Source organism: Zea mays, chromosome 2, assembly GCF_902167145.1.
Source record: "Zea mays cultivar B73 chromosome 2, Zm-B73-REFERENCE-NAM-5.0, whole genome shotgun sequence".
NCBI lineage: Eukaryota > Viridiplantae > Streptophyta > Magnoliopsida > Poales > Poaceae > Zea > Zea mays.
The window spans coordinates 100,959,170-100,971,450 of record NC_050097.1 but is presented as its reverse complement, the minus strand read 5'-3'; the positions used below and the strand labels follow the sequence as shown (position 1 = coordinate 100,971,450).

The following is a 12,281-nucleotide window of genomic DNA, read 5'->3' as shown; positions in this document are numbered from 1 at the left end:
TCGACTGGAGGGCGTGCGTCAGGATAAAGGTGTCAGGCCACCTTTGCATTAAATGCCCGTGCGATTTGGTCGGCTGGCGTGGCGACTTGGCCAAGGTTGCTTCTTGGTGAAGACTGGGCCTCGGGCGAGCCGAAGGTGTGTTCATTGCCGTAGGGGGTCCTCGAGCGAGACGTAAATCCTCCGGGGTCGGCTGCCTTTGCCCGAGGCTAGGCTCGGGCGAGGCGCGATCGCGTCCCTCGAATGGATCGATCCTTGACTTAATCGCACCCATCAGGCCTTTGCAGCTTTGTGCTGATGGGGGTTACCAGCTGAGATTTAGGAGTCTTGAGGGTACCCCTAATTATGGTCCCCGACAATCGCCATCCACCTCCGGCTCCGACATGCCGTCCGTCACTTCTAAGCGCCATGAGCGCAAGAAGTTTAGTAAGATTCCCCTACGCTATCCTCGCATTTCCAAACGTACTCCTTTACTTTCCGTCCCATTAGGCAAACCACCCATGTTTGATGGTGAAGATTATAATATGTGGAGTGACAAAATGAGGCACCATCTAACCTCACTCCACACTAGTATTTGGGATGTTGTTGAGATTGGAGTACAGGTACCATCGCCGAGGGATGAAGACTATGACTCGGACGAAGTTGCTCAAATCTGACACTTTAACTCCCAAGCCACCACTATACTCCTCGCCTCTCTAAGTCGAGAGGAGTATAACAAGGTGCAAGGATTGAAGAGCGCCAAGGAGATTTGGGACGTGCTCAAGACCGCGCACGAAGGAGACGAGGTGACCAAGATCACCAAGAGGGAGACGATCGAGGGGGAGCTCGGTCGATTCATGCTTCACCAAGGGGAGGAGCCACAAGCGATGTACAACCGGCTCAAGACCTTGTTGAACCAAGTGCGCAACCTCGGGAGCACCAAATGGGATGACCATGAGATGGTCAAGGTTATTCTTAGATCACTCGTATTTCTTAACCCTACTCAAGTTCAATTAATTCGTGGTGATCCAAGATATAAACTAATGTCTCTCGAGGAAGTAATAGGAAAATTTGTGAGCTTTGAATTAATGATCAAAGGCTCCAAGAAAATCATTGAGCAAGGCTCCACCTCAACACCCGAGGTGCAACCCGTCACATTCAAGGCCACGGAAGAAGAAAAGAAGGATTCTACAACAAGTAGGATCCCCATCGAGACCTCCAAGCTCGACAATGAGATGACGCTCATCATCAAGAGCTTCCGCCAAATCCTCAAGCAAAGGAGGCGGAAGGACTACAAGCCCCGCTCCAAGAAAGTTTGCTACAAATGTGGTAAGCTCGGTCATTTTATCGCTAAATGCCCTTTGTCTAGTGATAGTGACAGGGATAACGACAAGAAGGGAAAGAGGAGAGAAAAGAAGAGGTACTACAAGAAGAAGGGCAACAATGCCCATGTTTGTCGAAAGTGGAACTCCGATGAGAGCTCCACCGACTCCTCCTCCGACGAGGACGCCGCCAACTTCGCCGTCACCAAAGGCCTCCTCTTCCCCAACGTTGACCACAAGTGCCTCATGGCAAAGGACGGCAAGAAGAAGAAGGTAAAATCTAAATACTCCACTAAGTATGCAACATCTAGTGATGAGGCTAGCTCTAGTGATAATGAGGATGATTTATTAACGCTTTTTGCCAACCTAAACATACAACAAAAGGTGAAATTAAATGAGTTAATTAGTGCTATTCATGAGAAGGATGAACTCTTGGACATCCAGGAGGACTTCCTAATTAAAGAAAACAAAAAGCATGTTAAGGTTAAAAATGCTTATGCTCTAGAGGTAGAAAAATGTGAAAAAATTGTCTAGTGAGCTAAGTACTTGCCATGATGTTATCTCAAACCTTAGAAATGAAAATGCTAGATTAATTGCTAAGGTTGAGAGTTCAAATGTATGTGATGATTCAATTACCAATCTTAGAGATGATAATGCTAGTTTAATTGCTCAGATTGATAAATTGAATGCCTCTCTTGCTAGCCTTAAGATTGAGAATGAAAAATTAATTACTAAGGCTAAAGACTTAGATGTTTGCAATATTTCCATTTCCAATCTTAGAGATGAGAATGACATTTTACATGCTAAGATTATTGAACTAAATTCTTGCAAACCCTCTACATCTACCGTTGAGCATGTTACTATTTGCACTAGATGTAGAGATATTAACATTGATGCTATTCATGATCACATTGCTATGATTAAACAACAAAATGATCATATAGCTAAACTAGATGCTAAAATTGCCGAGCATGAACTAGAAAACGAGAAATTTAAATTTGCTCGTAGCATGCTTTATAGTGGGAGACGCCCTGGCATTAAGGATGGCATTGGCTTCCAACAGGGAGACAATGTCAAGCTTAGTGCCCCTCCTAAAAGATTGTCCAACTTTGTTAAGGGCAAAGCTCCCATGCCTCAGGATAACGAGGGTTACATTTTATACCCTGCCGGTTATCCCGAGCACAAAATTAGGAGAATTCACTCTAGGAAGTCTCACTCTAGATCTCATCATGCTTTTATGTATAAGAGTGAGACATCTAGTTCTAGGCAATCAACCCGTGCTAAATTGCCTAAAAAGAAAACTCCTATTGCATCAAATGAACCTAACATTTCATTTAAGACTCTTGATGCATCATATGTTTTAACTAACAAATCAGGCAAAGTAGTTGCCAAATATGTTGGGGACAAACACAAGGGCTCCAAGACTTGTGTTTGGGTACCCAAGGTGCTTGTTTCTAATGTGAAAGGACCCAAGACTGTTTGGGTACCTAAGAACAAGGCCTAAACTTGTTTTGTAGGTTTATGCATCCTGGGGCACAAGTTGGATCATCGATAGCGGGTGTACAAACCACATGACAGGGGAGAAGAAGATGTTCTCCTCCTATGAGAAAAACCAAGATCCCCAACGAGCTATCACATTCGGGGATGGAAATCAAGGTTTGGTCAAAGGATTGGGTAAAATTGCTATATCTCCTGACCACTCTAGTTCCAATGTTTTTCTTGTAGATTCTTTAGATTACAATTTGCTTTCCGTTTCTCAATTGTGTAAAATGGGCTACAACTGTCTTTTTACAGATTTAGGTGTTACTGTCTTTAGAAGAAGTGATGATTCAGTAGCATTTAAGGGAGTGTTAGAGGGTAAGCTATACTTGGTAGATTTTGATAGAGCTGAACTCGACACTTGCTTAATTGCTAATACTAACATGGGTTGGCTCTGGCATCGCCGATTAGCCCATGTTGGGATGAAGAATCTTCATAAGCTTCTAAAGGGAGAAAACATTTTGGGACTAACCAATGTTCATTTTGAGAAAGACAGGGTTTGTAGCGCATGTCAAGCAGGGAAGCAAGTTAGTGTTCATCATCCACACAAGAACATCATGACGACCGACAGGCCGCTTGAGCTACTCCACATGGACCTATTCGGCCCGATCGCTTACATAAGCATCGACGGGAGTAAGTATTGTCTTGTAATTGTGGATGATTATTCTCGCTTCACTTGGGTGTTCTTTTTGCAGGAAAAATCACAAACCCAAGAGACATTAAAGGGATTCGTGGGACGGGCTCAAAATGAGTTCGGCTTAAGGATCAAAAAGATTAGAAGCGACAACGGGACGGAGTTCAAGAACTCACAAATCGAAAGCTTCCTTGAGAAGGAGGGCATCAATCATGAGTTCTCTTCTGCCTACACGCCACAACAAAATGGTGTAGTGGAGAAGAAGAATAGAACTCTATTGGACATGGCAAGGACCATGCTTGATGAGTACAAGACTTCGGATCGGTTTTGGGCCGAGGCGGTCAACACCGCTTGCTACGCCATCAGCCGGTTATATCTTCACCGAATCCTCAAGAAGACATCTTATGAACTCCTAACCGATAAAAAGCCCAATGTTTCATATTTTAGACACTACACCATGACACAAAATTAGCGTCAAACATCTGTCGGTAAAAAAAGACTTGTGGCGACAGCCATTATGTCGCAAAATATTACTATCGCACCATTCGTCGGTATTTATTGTGTTGGCGTCAAACAATCTGTCGGCAATAATGTCGCACTATCGTGGAAGTCCATTTGTCGGCATAAATGATTATGCGTGGCACAGCGTCTGTCGGAAAAAATGTGCATCGGACCATTTGTCGGCAAATGGATGTCCTGACCGGCCAGGTGAAAATGCTTTTTAATGTGAGCTTACGAGAAATCAAACTCGTGACCCTTTGGAAAAAGGAGCACATCTCCATTGCACTAGTGAGGATTATATGCTCTATTTTCGGTATATTTTCTAATAAACTTTTATTTCATTAGTTTATTGGCAAAAATCTTAGGAGTGCGTATACAAGGTCCATTGTGTCACAACCCACCGTATAATCTAGAACACACTCATTGCCTAACATGTTTTGTTTGCTTATATCTACCGATGTCATTAATTCAGATTGTTTGTATTTAGTATACTTGTTATTTTAAAATCCATGCAAGTTGCATGCTTCACTCGTGAATACTAGCTAGGATGAGACAAGAAAATTCTTTCCGGTACGTAGTACAAGTGAACTTGACGTCCAGCTGCATCCTAGAAAATGTAAATTATTATCCCTATGGTTTCCTTTATGCTACTCCTGGGCCCTACTCATGGGCCAAAAAATGCTATACCCAGGTATTATTGTCGGCCCAAAAAACTCCCTACATCATGAAAACTGCTTGCCTTCCTCGGTCATGTATCATGCGTATGAGCGGCTGAGCCTGCTAGGTTTAGAGCGGTGGCACGGAGGAGGGACGCGAGAGGCGACGCGTGCGGCGAGCAAGCGGCGGCGTGCGGCGAGCAAGCGACTACGCCGTGGAGTGCGACCTACAGCCTGCAGCCTCCAGGTACTCGTAGGGCTCTAGCGCGACGCAACATCTCTGCTTAGACGAGCTCATCTAGAAGTCCAGCAGTCGACTACGCCGTTTTTTTCTTGTTCCCGACCATCTCTCTAGCTTTTCCTCTTGCTCTTGCCTCATGTGCTAGCTTAGCTATGTGTACTCGTGGTGCAGCCTACAGGTAGAGGTGTAGGGGCTATGGCTTGTAGTGCTAGCCTGCTGGTCCTTGTTTGCTAGTAGCGGCTACAAATAGTTTGTTGTCATTGATTGTATTTGATTATATATGCAATAACGTAATATTATTTAATTTTAGAAAATCATTCTATTATTCTTGAAAGCAACTGAATTGAACGCTGAGACATACATATCATTTCCATGAATAAGTAACCACTTGTTTAAGTCAATTTTACTTAAATTGTAATTATTGTATTTAAATGGAGTTTATATGTGTCATTATTTCATCTTATTATTTGTTAAGGTACAACATGGATAAAAGGTGGATGAATGAACCTAGGTATATTTCTGACAATGTACTATAAACCATTATTTTGTAGTAATCACCTTTGACCAACATATCGTTTTTGTACCTAATATTTATAGGCACACAAAGGTCTACATAGATGGGGTAGCTGGATTTATTGAGTTTGCATTTAGCAATTCTATAGGTGGAAATAGAATTCTATGTCCTTGTAGAAAATGTGTTAATTCTCTATGGAAAGATGAAAATGAAGTTCGTTCGCACTTGATATGTGATGGTTTTCAAGAGGGATACAAAAGGTGGACTTATCATGGAGAAACATACTCTATGCCTATTAATAGTCATGACTATAATGATATAGAGGCTGCAAACAATTCAGATGAAGATGACATAGCCAATTTGGTTCAAGACATGGCTGGTGGTCTAGATGATAAAGGGGATTTTGAAGTATCTGATGGTTTAGATGAAACTGATGTAGATTTAGAAGCCATCAATCAGTTAGTGATAGATAATACCCAAGAGCTATACCCAGGGTGTAAGAAGTTCTCAAAGTTGCATTTCTTAATAAGAATTCTTCACTTGAAATTGCTTGGAGGGTGGACAGATAAAAGTTTTGATATGCTACTAGATCTACTAATGGAGGCTTTCCCTGATGGCTTGGCATTCCCAAAAAATTTCAATGAAGCAAAGAAAGTAATTAAGTGTCTAGGACTCGGGTATATCAAAATTGATGCATGTGAAAATGACTGCATTTTGTTTAGGAAGGAGTATGCTAATTGTGATGCATGTCCCACATGTGAAAAGTCACGCTGGAAATCAAAAAGGAGAAGTTTAAATGGAAAACGTGTACACAAGGTTCCATGCAAAGTTCTTCGCTATTTTCCAATAAAAAGAAGGCTTCAGAGGTTATTTGTATCATCTAAGACAGCAAGTGACACAAGGTGGCATGATGAGGAGCGTATACAAGATGGATTACTAAGGCATCCTGTAGATTCACCTCTCTGGAAGGATTTTGACCAAAAGCACCCAGTGTTTGCTTCTGACAGTCGCAACATTAGACTTGCTTTAGCTACAGATGGTTTTAATCCGTTCAGGTCCATGAATGTTAGCTATAGCATTTGGCCTGTTATTCTCATCCCATATAACTTTGCACCATGGTTGTGTATGAAGCAAACAAATTTCATTATCTCATTGTTGATTCCAGGTCGTAGATCTCCTGGTAGTGATATAGATATTTATTTTGAGCCACTAATTGATGATCTGTTGGATATGTTTGTTGAAGGGGTAAGGACTTATGATTTCGCAAAGCATGAGTACTTCCAATTGCGTGCTGCAATAATATGGACCATATCTGATTATCCAGGCCTAGGGTACATTGCAGCATGTACTACATCAGGTCAAGTAGCATGTATTGAATGCCACTCATATACATGTTCTCTACGATTGAAACAAGGTACAAAAAATTGTTATATGGGACATCGTAGATTCCTGGACCCCAACCATCCATATAGATTTGATCCAAATTCATTTGATGGTAAAGTTGAGGACCGGCCAGCGCCTAGACCACTTTCTGGGGAGGAAGTTTTATTGCAAACAGAGAATATGCACGCAGTGCATGGGAAAGGTTGCCAACATAAAAAGAAAGCAAAAAATAAGGAAGGGGAGCCTACTGTCATTTGGAAAAGGAGGTCTATTTTTTTAGGCTTCCATATTGGAAGGATTTAATGTTACGACAAAATTTAGATGTCATGCATATCGAGAAGAATGTGTGTGACAACATTGTCAACACCATCCTAGGCATTCACCAAAAGTCCAAGGATAACTTGAAATATCGTTTGGATCTTCAGTCCCTAGGCATCCGAACTGAGCTTCATCCTGTTCCAGTGGGTGACAAGTTTTATTTACCACCAGCATCATATACTATGAGTGCGTCTGAGAAGACATTATTTTGTGAACTACTAAAAGGAGTAAAATTTCCTGATGGTTATGCATCAGATATAAGAAACAATGTGGACGTGAAGGAGAAGAAGCTTGTTGAGCTAAAGAGCCATGATAACCATGTTTTGTTACAATATTTGCTTCCACTTGCCGTGAGAAGGATATTACCAGAAAAAGTTAGTGGTGCGCTGATTCGTGTGAGCAATTTTTTTAAGCAAATCTATTCGCCAGTTATTCATATAAGCGATATGCATAAGCTAGAGTCAGAAATAGCTGAGACTCTAAGCATTCTTGAGACTATATTCTTACCATCCTTTTTTGATATTATTGTACACTTAATGGTTCATCTTCCTACTCAAGTCAGAATTGCTGGCCCTGTTCAATTTCGTAATATGTACCCAGTGGAGAGGTAAATTTTAATATATTTTAGCAACAAATTAAACTTAGTTTTACTCATAGGAAGGTTTAACATATATGGCATTCTCCTTTATAGGTTTTTAATGAGATGTAAGGGCTATGTTCGCACTAGGAGTCACCCAGAGGGGTCAATTGCGGAAAGCTATCTATTTGATGGAAGTCTCACATTCTGTTCTCGCTATTTACATGGTGAAACTAGATTTAACCGGAAAAAAAGAAATGATGATGGCTTGGATGTTGATTTAATCAATACCACCCCTTTCTTCCATAGCGTAGGTCGAGGATTAGTTGGTAAGCATAGTGTCACATTAGACCACAAAACATGGCTTCAAGCACATAGATATGTCTTGTTCAACTATGACCATATAGAGCCTTACTTGAAGTAAGTTTTCCATTATATTTCTTATAATCAGTATCATCCATTTATTTCATGATTACTAAAGTATAATGTATGTTCAGTAAACATATAGAATATCTTCATTTGGCTGGCCATCAAAATCAAAGAACAATCAGTCGTTTACACTATAAGACATTTCACGAGTGGTTTAAGTCACACGTAAGTATCTATGAAAATGGTTTATACAACATCTAGTTCCACATTATTTCTGTAGTGCAATAACAATCTTCAATATCGTCAGGTGGAAACAACGGGTGAGGAAGTACCTGAGGAGATAACAATATTAGCTAAGGAGCCTAACATGGTTGCACATTCTTACGACAGTTATACTATAAATGGGATAAATTTCCATATACATTCTTATGATGTGGGTAGGTCAGTGCAGTGTAGTGGTGTAGCCCTAGTTGCACATGCAACAATTTTTGATGGGACAAACAACAATAACCCAATATCAATGAGCAAAACTTATTATGGTGTTATAAAAGACATTCTTGAGCTGAACTACCATCACCAAGGAAAATTAGTATTGTTCAAATGTGATTGGATTGATAACCGAGTACGAGACAAATGGGTCAAAATAGACAATTTTGGGGTGACAATGGTCAACTTCAAGCATTTATTCAATACTGGTGACAACGAATTAGATGAGCCATTTATTTTTGCATCTCAAGCAACTCAAGTTTACTATGTGCAAGATCCTATTGATGCTGATTGGTTTACTGTTTTAAAGTCAAAACAACGTGACATGTATGACATGGATGAAAGGCTAGGCAATAGTACAGAAATAAGTTCTTTCTTGCCAGATTTGGATGCAAACACACAAGTTAATGTTTCTATTGGTGGTAGTAGTTGTGTTAGGACTGATATAGATGGAATAATGATTGACGAAAACCAACCTAGCAAGTAAGATATGTTTTTTTTGTATGCAAAAATGTTTCATTTTTACATTATAATGTGTGATTGTAATCTCTTTATGTCTTGATTCAGGAGTAAAGTTCATAAGAGGAAGAGGAATGGGTAAAGAAACAGAGGTCAATGAATATGAACTACAGAGGGCTGCCAACATAAGAGAAAATATGAAGAGGATGAGATCTCTTAATCTCCCTGTACCTAGTACTATGGTTAATGAAGCAAATGGATCACATCGAGCCAGCAAGAAACACAAGGTTAATGTATTCCCCTATTTAATAAGTTCATGTTTTGAACCTGTATGTTGAATGTTTTCAACTTCTTTGAGTGCAGACAAGGAAATTAGCATATTCAACTAATGGTCCTACTTTGCGATCAAGGACTCAAAGGGATATTGTTGACGATAACCATGAGGATAGTACTTCTGAAAATAGTTATGGAGAATCTAAATATCCCATCAATGATGAAGGTAACAATCAAACAAACTTTAAATTCACTGTATAACTTTTGAAAATAGTTATCAAGAAATGTTTTCATCTTTTTTATCTCATGCAATAAGCAGAGCAACCTACTGGGCATCATAATATAAGGAAAGGAAGGGGCCCAACCTTGAAGAAGAACATATATTCAAATAGTGGTGGGCCTAAAATCTCCATTACCCTTAATGAATATGGCCAACCTGTTGGTAGGAACATCAAAGAGTTTGGTAATTTCATAGGAACTTTGGTGAGGAAAAATATCCCGGTTTCTTCTGAGGATTGGAGACTAGTTGATTCTAAAAAGAAGTTCGAGTTATGGACAAAAGTGAAGGTAATCTGATTTATTGAGTTAATTTGACTTAGCCTATTATGAGTAGATTTGGTAATCAACTACAATTTTATTGAAATAGGAATACTATGAGTTGGATGAATCTGGTATAGATTATGTTATAACATCTGCAGCAAAAAAGTGGAGAGAGTTTAAGGCTGACCTAAAGATGAAATACTTTGATGAAACATTGAGTTTTGAAGAGCTTATTGCTAAAAGGGATCAAAGGGTGAAAGAATCTGATTGGGAGTGGTTGATAACTTATTGGATGTCTCCAGAAGCTGAAGTACGTGCTAATTTGTTTTTAATTGCTTTTTTGATATATAAACCTTCATTACATTGTTGTACGAATGAATTTGTCTTATTGTTTTGACTGATTATTATTTATGTTGTAGGTTCGTACAAACAGAGGTAAAGATAACCGTTCAAAGTTGACTATGTCACATGCAGCTGGCAGCAAAAGTTATGCTCGTGTGGGGCATGAACTGGTAAAAAACTTATAATCACTAGTTTGTATAATCATTAGTTTTATTTATGAAAAATCTAGTCAATTACTTGACCAATTCATTTTTTCTTGTAGGCCGAACAACAAGGACGTCCTGCGAGAAGAGATGAAATATATGTTAAAACACACACGCGTAAGAACAAAGAAGGGGATATTGTACCTCTACCTGGAGCAGAAATATTTATTGTGAGTACTTTTATTTATGATTCCTGTAATAATTAAAATATAGGTGAACAAAAGATAATATATATGTGGTTCTCTTAAGAATAAATTTGAAGAAGTTCTTGCTGCGAAGCCAGAATTGAAGGATAGAAGTATTCAAGATGGTGATTTATATGCACATGTTTTTGGAGAGAAAGAACCAAGAGGTCGTATTCGTGGTTTAGGCTTAGGACCAACTCCACAAGATGTAGGCACCCCTGGAACTCAAATGAAAATATCAACAAAGCTTCAAATGGCGTTGCAAGCTCGCAATCATTCTGAGTAAGAGGTTAGAGCCTTAAGACAGGATATGAATCAGATGAAAGATAAAATGGATCAAATTTGTCAAATGCTGGTAGCATCTCAAGGGGTGCAACATATAGAAAGCCCATCACAACATGGGTCTAATTCTTGACAGGTGATATAATATTGTATATATTTAGCCTTTGTAGCATATATCGAGCAGTTCGGCGTCTATCATGTTAATTAGGCTTGTTTCCTTTATCTCACTAACACTTTTTATTTTTATTTTTCTTTAGAACTTAAGGGTGCATCGTTCAGATGAGGTGGCACATGATTACAATGGTAATGACCATTCACAAAATATGGTTCAAGATGACTTGCAACTTACTAGGCGAGTTGCAAGCACTGTGGGTCGTCCAAGGAATCGTGAAGATGTTAATACTATTGAAGAGCAAAGTCGCAGGCGAGACATTGCAACAATGGTACCTCAAAGAAATCATGGATCATCTCAAAATGCAGATGATAATCCTATAATTTTCTCATCTATCACTTCATATTTATGTTTCATTATTTAAACTTTGTAATATTACTTCACATATTTTATTAGGTTGGTAAAGAAGTGATATTATATTCTATGATGAGATCTGAAGTTCCTGTTGCAATAGCAAATATTATCTCAACCGACCCAACCACTAAGGTGGGAGATGTTCCTCTTGGAAGGGAGTTCACACAAGTTTTTGTGACTCGCGTGCTAAAAAGGGAAAGTACTCTGCCACGACCATACTTAGGTGTAGAGAGTATGGGGGATGCTCTTTTTATGCCCGTTGCATGGCCAACAAACAAGGTAATACTACAACCTTGTATTTTATTTATGTAATTAATGGAACAAGCTTCTAATGTTCTGTATTTTTAGATGAGTCGTAACAAACAATCAACGTTGATCCAAGGTTCTACAGCAGCAGGTAAATATTTTCTTCATATATAGTTGTGTATAAGTGTAGAGTTGGATTAAAAATAGACCTCTCTCTGCTTATCCATATATCTGTAAGACATTGGGCAAATGTGCAATTTGAGTAATGGGCTCACAGCAGGATTCATTTGTCAGTCATCTTTCAACCCTTTTGTAGCATGTCCCCATTTCTTTATTGTATTGGCACTGTCATGAATGAAAAATGGTATAACAATGGACTAAAACATTTAATTCCAATTGGGAAATGCTCAAATTTAGTGGGGGGAAGTCCATTCCGACCAAGTCCAATTCAATTAATTGCTGATCCTTTTTAAAACAATAGAATAGAATCACAGTTTTGGGCTTTCACTAGCATGCTCCACTGGATCGGATTGGTGAACTCTGGTTCCCATGATCCCATCGACCTTCAGCTTATGCTAGATAATCACGCTGACCAGGCTCGAGTTTGCCTCGACGCTCTCTTGGACCGTGTGGGATGAGCTCTCAAGGACATCTGCATTCTGCAAGAATCAGTGTATCTGTTTTGTCTGTCCATGATTCAATTGGGCTG

At 39.5% G+C, this 12,281-nt stretch overlaps 1 protein-coding gene across 1 annotated transcript in view; it reads left to right on the top strand.

The window, feature by feature from the left end:
• LOC103648812 (uncharacterized) overlaps nucleotides 1-11,865 on the top strand; it is a 51,935-nt gene extending 40,070 nt beyond the window's left edge. The window contains exons 2-13 of the mRNA XM_020548936.1: nucleotides 4,757-4,875; nucleotides 9,084-9,262; nucleotides 9,339-9,474; nucleotides 9,568-9,642; nucleotides 9,724-9,815; nucleotides 9,895-10,098; nucleotides 10,208-10,300; nucleotides 10,393-10,503; nucleotides 10,583-10,936; nucleotides 11,058-11,243; nucleotides 11,369-11,605; nucleotides 11,675-11,865. Of these exons, the coding sequence (XP_020404525.1) occupies nucleotides 4,757-4,875; nucleotides 9,084-9,262; nucleotides 9,339-9,474; nucleotides 9,568-9,642; nucleotides 9,724-9,815; nucleotides 9,895-10,098; nucleotides 10,208-10,300; nucleotides 10,393-10,503; nucleotides 10,583-10,804 (1,231 nt within the window). The 3' untranslated portion in view covers nucleotides 10,805-10,936; nucleotides 11,058-11,243; nucleotides 11,369-11,605; nucleotides 11,675-11,865. The remainder of the gene's footprint in view (nucleotides 1-4,756; nucleotides 4,876-9,083; nucleotides 9,263-9,338; nucleotides 9,475-9,567; nucleotides 9,643-9,723; nucleotides 9,816-9,894; nucleotides 10,099-10,207; nucleotides 10,301-10,392; nucleotides 10,504-10,582; nucleotides 10,937-11,057; nucleotides 11,244-11,368; nucleotides 11,606-11,674) is intronic.
• The last annotated feature ends 416 nt before the right edge of the window (nucleotides 11,866-12,281 follow it).